The 9,462-nt window shown below is 36.9% G+C and overlaps 2 protein-coding genes across 3 annotated transcripts in view; both read left to right on the forward strand.

Annotated features, from left to right (window-relative positions):
- The window catches only part of LOC106871598 (transient receptor potential cation channel subfamily A member 1), a 203,134-nt gene extending 199,855 nt beyond the window's left edge, over nucleotides 1–3,279 (forward strand). For both annotated transcript variants that reach the window (XM_089358900.1, XM_014918118.3), the window contains one exon: nucleotides 2,762–3,279. In XM_089358900.1, the coding sequence (XP_089215026.1) occupies nucleotides 2,762–3,279 (518 nt within the window). The remainder of the gene's footprint in view (nucleotides 1–2,761) is intronic.
- Nucleotides 3,280–3,301: 22 nt separating this feature from the next.
- LOC149133796 (uncharacterized) overlaps nucleotides 3,302–9,462 on the forward strand; it is an 8,430-nt gene continuing 2,269 nt past the window's right edge. The window contains exon 1 of the mRNA XM_089358902.1: nucleotides 3,302–9,462. This exon is cut by the window's right edge and continues 2,269 nt beyond it. Within this exon, the coding sequence (XP_089215028.1) occupies nucleotides 3,302–3,913 (612 nt within the window). The 3' untranslated portion in view covers nucleotides 3,914–9,462.

Here is a 9,462-nt window from a genome sequence, read left to right on the forward strand (position 1 = left end):
GAAACCTTCAAAAAGATATTGCGTCCAAACCGTTTAGCCTGAAGTGAAGAAAAAGCAGTTTGCTTTTGAATATTTTCGGTTTTAATATTTGTATACATTTCACTTTCTATTGTATACGGACTTATGTGTTTGAACGGTGAGAAGACATTATCACCGCTGTGTTGGTTGCAATAACATAAACAAACACACCCATTAGTGAACACACACACATACACATACACACACACACATACACACACACACACACATACACACACACATACACACACATACAAAATAGCTGAGGAAACAATGGAACTGATAACCCACTCAAGAAAAATTAAAAAAAAAAAACTGGGAAAGCCTAAAATTTCCGACAAACAGCCGTAACAATATTGGCTTGAATATACGAAGCGATAATAGCAGCAAAGTTCGTAGCACCTCTATCACATTTACGAACGTAGCGGCAACTAGAGATATTTTAGATTATTGCTGGCACTCCGTCGCTTACGACGTCGAGGGTTCCAGTTGATCTGATCAACGGACCAGCCTGCTCGTGAAATTATCGTGCAAGTGGCTGAGCACTCCACAGACACCTGTACCCTTAACGTAGTTCTCGGGGATATTCAGTGTGAAACAGTGTGACAAGGCTGACCCTTTGAATTACAGGCACAGCAGAAACAAGAAGTAAGAGTGAGAGAAAGTTATGGTGAAAGAGTACAGTAGGGTTCGCCACCATCCCCTGCCGGAGCCTCGTGGAGATTTAGGTGTTTTTGCTCAATAAACGGTCTGGGAATCGAAACCGCGATCCTATGACCGCGAGTCTGCTGCCCTAACCGCTGGGCCATTGCGCCTACACTTTAGATTATACATACATACATACATACATACATACATACATATATGAAGAGAGAGTAGGAGAGAGAGAGAGAGAGAGAGAGAGAGAGAGAGAGAGAGAGAGAGAGAGAGAGAGAGAGAGAAGAGGACCATACAAAGGGCCAGACAAAGAGAGAGTTACATAGAAAAGAAATAGATTGACAGAAAGAGAAATAGCGTCGCTGTTTCTTACTCTTCATCGCAACATAACAAGACCAGCACAGTAGTTAAATATTTTTCAAGACCTGAATAATAATAATAATAATAATAATAATAATAATAATAATAATAATAATAATAATAATAATAATAATAATAATAATAACAGCATCGAAAAAAAAACTTAGGAATGGGAATCCTGGTTCGAAATTTCCCCAAGACACTTGATGAAGACTGGAGGATATATCAGCCGAAACGTTGTGTTAACAACAAACAAGATGAGGACAAATATCCTCAAATGTAAATACTGTAAATAATGTTCATTATGACATTTATCATCATCATCATCATCATCATCCTCATCATCATCATCATCACCATTATTATTATTATTATTATTATTATTATTATTATTATTATTATTATCATTATTATTATTATTATTATTATTATTATTATTATTATTATTATTATTATTATTATTATTATTAATATTATATCCTCTAAGACGGCGACGTGGCAGAGTCGTTAGACAAGATGCTCAGGGCATTTCGTCCGTCTTTGCATTTTGATTTCAAATTATACTGAGGTCGAGTTTGCCATTTATCCCTCTGAGACCGATAAAAAATGTACCAGTCGCGTTATGAGGTCAATATATTCGGCTTGCCCCTTCCCCCTCCCCCAAATGGTTTGACTTCTGCCTATATCAGAAAGAATTTTTATTTGTCCCAGTCTCCGTCTGGTTACATTAGCGCGTATGCACTTTCGCTTCTTGTACAAGGCACGTGTTCTGATAGCAGGCGGTCTATCATCTGTCAAGGCCAGGACATTTCCAGCGTTTCCTTGACGGTGAAAAGGTGTGGTCGCCGTTCGCCAGACACGTTTTTCCCTAGAGTTCTGATTTCTAAGTTGGCTATCCTTTCGGGGTGGTTAAAATAGTCGGTGTCATCGATGTGACACCACCTCCAACCACGACAACAAACAGCAACAAATTTTAGGCTTTGTGCAATAATTATTACATCCTCAACTGGAAAAAATATTTAGGACTTCGGAACATGACTTGAACTATTTGTTCCGTTTTATTTTAAGTTAAAATTCTGCCGATGTCAACTTTGCCTTTGATCTATACAGGGTTGACAAAATTAAGAAGTTTCATACACTTGTGGATGGTATTATTGCCTAACCACTCCCATCAAATTCGTAGACTTGTACCTTAATTAGAAACGATAATTACAACATTAACGTCACTATATTTATCGCAACAGGGAAAGAATCACTAAATTCTATAAATTCAATTTATGTTGAAACCATATTGTATTATAGACAACTGAGGGATTGGACTCTCAGGCAGAATGCTAGTTCGACATGTGCAACTTCGGATATATTCCATAATTTCCATTGCTTGCACGACGTATTTTTATTGAAAATTTACTGCTCCCTCACCTCTACAAAATGTTACTGGCACTGACAGCGCAAGAGGGTGAGAGGTTCGCGTTATCAGGTTGTTGAATATTGTTTCAGTTTATCTTCGGTAAGTTATGCACTATATTAATCAATGTTTGTACCGTAGCTATTCTGTTTTGATTGTAGGAATATTGTTCGAAGATTTGTTGTTGATGTCGTTGTTATTCCTTTTGTTTGTTGATATTATTGCTGTTATTGTTACTGACACTCTATTTTGTTAATTACGATTATATTTCTTGTCTCAGTATAACCTATGTTTATGAAATATTTTCAACTATTACAGGTTGTACGGCATTACACTATTCAGTGAGGTCAGGAAATGTTGAGATCACTCAATTGTTGACAGACTATTTTGTTCGATACGGAGTCGCTTTAGATACTGTAAATAATGAAGGACACACACCTCTTGATGATGCACGCGAACAAGGATACAAGGAATGTGCGGAAATATTGATGAACGCAGTTAAAAAATGCACTGATGAGCATCCTCTATGTACCCAGTTTGATGATTTAAATATTTCGAAAGAAGAGATGAACAGACCTCAAAGAATGAACCCCAATTTAACAACCTCAACTGAAGAACCACCTATTGCAATATTTCAACAGAGTCCTTCAACTTCATTAAATCCTAAATCCATGACAGAACACAAAAAGGAGACTGAAACAGTCACCGCCCCCGCTGTGACTATTCGTGTAAGGGAAAACTCTGTAACAGGCACAAAAAGTAAACGATATGCAAACATGAAGCGTATGAAATCAATGTCTGTCAGAAATAAAGCCAAAGTTTTCTGGCGACATTAAACAACGTGAGTCGGTATACAGAATGTTAACGCCAAGAAGTGTTTATGTCCTTAATCAAAGAAGAAAACCCAATGAATGGAATGTTACCAAGTTGATAATGGAAAAACTTAAAGATTACCGCAATAATCCTGCTTATTTCATGATGAATATTGAAAACTTGCGACATTCAACATCAGACATGAATGAAGTTAAAGAATATCCAGTAATAAGTAAAAAACACAACAGCGAAAAGTGTTATCCGTTATATGAAACTAGCAACGATTGGCGAACAGATTTGAAGAAAATATTTTCGCATTATGAATACCATTGTTCATTATCCTACAGATCCCCAGCGTGCAAACGGGAAATACCTTTCATAGCAAACATAGAAGAGTTTGTCAAAGACACCGAAACTAACAGCTTAACGGAAAAGGTTTCCCGGCGTCAGCGACGTCCAAGTAATTTCTCCCGTACTTCTGCGTTTGCAGATACTACGGCTCACCGGAAAATGAAATCTCGTCGATCTTCTGTCATGTCTCAGAATTCTTCGGCTGTGAATAATGCAACACGCACTGGGACTACGTCTAGAGAATATTCGAGAACAGTTAGCAGTGAATCTACCAGAAGTACCTCATCGTCTCATAAAGTCTTATGAAATAACAATAATGATAATAATAATAATAATAATAATAATAATGATAATAATAATAATAATAATGATAATAATAATAATAATAATAATAATAATAATAATAATAATAATAATAATAATAATAATAATAACAATGATAATAGAGAAAAAGACTGACGCAATACAATACCGGGAAGAGTTTGCGCACTCAGCAACAGAAACGAACACACAGTGCTGCGTACACCTCAGCAACACCGAGGCGCAGCAGGTGATGCAGTAGAAATTTACTTGAAACTACCAAATGTTGAACAATAACAATAATAATAATGATAATAATAATAAGTATTAATAATAATAATAATAATAATAATAATAATAATAGTGAAGGTTACTTTAAGCACAAGACCGACATTTTGACGGGTACTTTATTTCATAGAACCCGAAAAGATGAAAGGTAAAGCTGATCTCGGCGGGATTTCAATTTAGAACGTAAAGAGCTTTTAACTATAACTATCATCCAATAAAGTTGCAAGTTTCAACGATCTTGCAACGGATTAGCTTTGTGCGCTATCGCATAGATTTGAATCTTAACACAGGTATTCTCAGCTCATATGTTTCTAATGTGCTATTTGGTCCCTAAAATCTGTTTCGCCCTTTCTATAATTATATCTTTCCCTTCTCTCTATGGTCTTTATTGTCTGTTCCCCCCCCCCCTTCTCCCCTCTTTGACATTCTCTGTTACTGACGTCTGCCATACCAGCAAGAGATGAACACATTATATATTCTTCACAAATATCCTTCTCGTTGTTTTTCTTCCTTGCTATTGATTCTTTTTTTTCCTTTTTTATTTTTGTTTCTTCCTATATCACACACTCCAGCATACATTCGCACACACACAAATACAAATGCATAAACGCATAGATACATACACACAATACATACATTATGTGTATGTGTGCACATGTGTGTATATGTGAGTATAGCTGTATACGTTCGGCAAATATGTTTAAAATTGATGTCTCCTAATACTGTGATTTTGTTTATAACTGGTGTTAGATATATAAACAAAAGGAATTTAAAGAAATCCCCTCCAGACGTATATCACTGTACTATGGCAGTAGCAAATCAGGAAAAAATGCTTAAGCAGGATAATAATGATGCAAATAAGGCACCAAGCCGTGACACAAGATATCTTGTTAGAGAAACCATTTTAGTTTGCAAATTAATAGTCGTTTATGATAGCTGTAATTGTAGTCTACGTTGGCAAAAGTAGGATGTATCATAGCTAGTATCTTCAATACATTTGCGAGAGCCCTACTCTAGTTTAGATAAGCCTTCCATTTATAACGCCGTTATCGTACAAAAACATCAAAGATAAAAAAAAGGTTAACATACACTAGATCGTAGAAACATATTTTTTTATGAATCCAAAGTCTCCTGTTTTCGCCATGTAACAGCTTTATTGATCTTTATCCATGCTTCATCTCCCAGAACAAATTCGTATATCAACACAGGCAAACAAAATGAGAAGGCTCGCTGTCTTTCATATTGTTAGGAATAACAGTTAGTTTCCCTTAAATCATCCCCAACATCTCTAAAAGAAAGGAGATCATATTAAACAATGGAGTCCCTACCACTCGGGTGGTAGAATTAACACGTCCGTTTTAAATTTACCGTCTGATCCTTATGTGCTTTTAGCAGAGTTGATTCTGTGATAAACATTTGGTCTAAAATTTTTGCACAAGGCCAGTAGTTCGAGGAGGGGGTAAATCAATTATGTCAAACCCAGTTCTCAACTGGTACTTATCTTATCCATCCCGAAAGGAGGAAAGGCAAACTCGACCTCGGTGGAATTTGAACTCAGAACGTAAAGGACGAAAGACCACCAAGTATTTTCCTGGGGTGGTAATGATTCTGCCAGTTACTGCCTTTTTCTATTGCAAACATGTTGACCACATCACTGGTTTAACGATACGTTTCTCCTTGCCTCTTACCAGGTTTGGAAGCCTTGTGAAGCACCAATAGGCTTGGCATTCTCCCATTGTTGTACGGTGTACAAAATATCGAGTAACGAGGTCTTATAATGAGAATTAGGAAGAATGTCAAGCAACTGAATACACTGGAAAAAATATTTGTCTAATCGAATACAAACGGTAAAACCAGAAAGAAGACAATGAAATTGAGGACAGGAGAAAAGTGTTAATTAGTATTGTTATGTAATTACAAACTCACCACGGGTGTTCTTGTTATTTGCCATCACTACCACTTGAGTAGGCATATAAAGATATCCAAGACTTTATATACCAGTTTTCTATTTTTGATTAACCGTAGATTATCTTGGCAAATGATATGGAGTTTGAAAAATAAGATCTCTCTTTATAATTATCATATAACTTAGTACATAATGTGATATAGACACTATGTCTGAAGAAAACATGTGAAGCTGTTGTTAAGCTTTAAGCCAGCCGTGATGAAGCTAATCCATGGTCAGAAACGTTTTTGCCATGATCGTCTCTTCATTGATTCACACACTGTGAATCAAAGTGATTCTTCTTTTATTTTTAGCGTGTCGAGTTGCTACATAAAAGCTATTTAGTAGATCTAGTTTGGGTAATCGTGTAGTTGCTTTCAAACCACTATGTCAATTGTATCCATGTATGTTTGTGCTGTTATGTTTGTGTGAATATGTTTGTATATGTGCGCGCGCATGCGTGTGTGTATGTTTGTCTTTGAGGTGATCTAATACCACTTCAGGTTTACACATACACATATAAATACGCTATATACGTTGTTGTAGAAATGAATCGATAACCGAAGCTGAGAGGGTCTTGTTTGCATAGCACTATATTTCGTGGCATGATAAACAAGCCATTTGTAAATATTTGTAACGAAAGAACACACACGCACTCTCTCTCTCTCTCTCTCTCTCTCTCTCTCTCTCACACACACACACACACACACACACACACGCGCTCGCAAACTGACACTAAAGGATTTTCACAGTGTCTAAACCTACGAAGAGATGATAATTATAATTCATTTCATGTTCATTTTATGACCTAACTAAAATACCAATTAAAATACCTATGACATTGTCAAGGACTCCAAAGGAACAGGAAGGAAGCAAGGAACGAAGGAACGAAAGAACGAACGAAAGAAAGTATCTTCAGACATGAATTCTAGTCCGAATATTCGGATTGGGGTGGAATCCAAGGGACAGCTGGTGGTGTTAAGCCAGGTGGTAGATTAAATCTCCAGGCAAAACAGAAATAGTCATTCTGAAGGGCGTCACAAGTCTCCGTCTAATAAATTTCAATTGCAAAGAATTACTCGATCTTACACTATAGCAGATTCCTTTGTCGCAGATACTCTGTAATTGGATTGAACACGAAACCGCATGATTGCTAAGGGGATGTCTTGCCTGTACAACCATATCTGAACTCAGAAATAATGCATTGCTTGAAGCTGTTATAGATGATATCTTGCATAAGCAACAGGCATAATTGAAAGTAACTTTTACCGACAAGAGCTGATTATACAACAACGACCAAGGAACGATGTTGATTAGTCTGGATCTTGCTCTTTGGTTGAACGTCTATTTAGGTCGTCTTCTAATTTTAATTATTTAAAATCTTCTTATAAGGAACGTGGTAGCTTTTATCACTCTCTCTCTCTCTCTATCTATCTATATGTATCATTGTATGTATACATGTATTCATTTCTACTATTGGTAGAAAGGTCTGAAATTTTGGGGATGGAGGGTAGTCGATTACATCGAATCCAGTGCCCACTGGTACTTATTTTATCGACTCAGAAACAAGGAAAGGCAAAGCTGACTTCGGTAGAATTTGAACATTGAACCCACTGGATGAAATGCCGTTATGCATTTTCCCGGGCACGCTAACAATTCTGCCAGCTCGCCGCTTTATATATATACATATATTAATGTTTGTTTTATGTTCAGTTACAATAAAATTGATGTTACATTAATCTGATGGCTTATTCCAGTGGTTCCCAACCTTTTTATTTAAATGAGTTTTCCCACGGCCCCCTTTTGATATGCCTATCTTTATGCATATATGATGATGATGGACTCCCCCGTCGTTAGATGACGTATCAGGGTTCGACAATTTCTTACCGAAAAACCACACGGGTGATTCTTTTATAGTGATCAAATGTTAGTGTTCGCACAAGCTTACTCCCTCCATCAGATCGACATTACCTGTACAGGTGCAACGGGTGCCACGTGTCAGATTTCGATATGATCGCAGAGCAACGTGAAATGATGTGCATTGCTCAAGAATACAACGCAACACCCGCTCTGGGAAACGAACCCACGATCTCGGAATCGTGAGTGGAACACCTTAACCACTAAGCCATGCACCTTCACACACACACATACACACATACATATGCATATATAGGTACCGGAAGTCATCAACAGTAAACAACATGAAATACGAAAATAAATGAGTTTAATACGCAAGCAACGAGAGAAACAATGGAAAACAGGACAAGTAGCATAAAGAACGACCCTTCATCAGTTGTCGGCTGTCTATCTACTCTTCATTTTGAGCACTGAATGACAATATGAGTCTTCGAAGACAGTTGCTCCCATAAGTACCAAAATAAAATAAATTTGGAAATAGATACGTGGCGTATATATACATACATAAAATTTTGAATTTAATTCACGGACCCCCAGTACTAGGTTTGCAGACTACCTAGGGTCCTCACATACTTTTGTAGAGTACAATTTTATTATTCTTAAACAAGAATATTATCGATTGTGACTTCGAAGCTTCGGCCAACTAAGCCATCGTCGGACTGCGATGCAATAAAGTTTATATTGGCTTTAAATAGTCTCTGTTGTGTTTAAATCTTCCTTGGGTATGTGGATTTGAGTGGAGAGGTAATTTGGTCGTAGGGTGGATTGTGATGGAAAAGTGCTTCGGATAATGCTGTTCTTTTTTTTTTTTGTAGTAGTAGTATTTTTTAGGTTGTGCTTTTAGGTAGGTATCGATATGTTTTTCACACAGAAATGTATTGGGTGTTTACTTCAATGTATCGAAATCCAAGGAAGGCGTAACTGGCCGGAGTTCCGATGTCACTGTCAATAATATTTTTGTTTAAGAATATTTATATATGTATGCATATATATATGTATATATGCACGTATGAACGTTTGCGCACGTGGAGTGTATATATGTATGTAAGCATAAACGGAGAATTTGCAAAATCTTTAGAACGTTTGATAGAATGCTAGGCGGTATTAGCTGCGAATTACTGCGCGCTGAGTTCGAATACCACCGAGAGTAACATTACCTTTCATGCTTTCGGGATTGGTAAACAGACCACCAGCTCAAGGTGGTGGATTAATGGAAGTATTAGAGTGTTGAATGGGATGCCTTATAACGTCTATTCTTGTTCTGAGACCTGAGTTCAAAATTCACCTGCCACAGTAAACGGTGCAACTTGTATCAGGTTTTCGCAACTTTATTAAAAGACAGAAAACTAAGGCATTGAACAGACTATAAACAAGCTGGAAACTGGTGAGATATATTGCTAAATGA

This window comes from Octopus bimaculoides, chromosome 10, assembly GCF_046866305.1.
Source record: "Octopus bimaculoides isolate indiv1 chromosome 10, ASM4686630v1, whole genome shotgun sequence".
In the NCBI taxonomy this organism is placed as follows: Eukaryota; Metazoa; Mollusca; class Cephalopoda; order Octopoda; family Octopodidae; genus Octopus; species Octopus bimaculoides.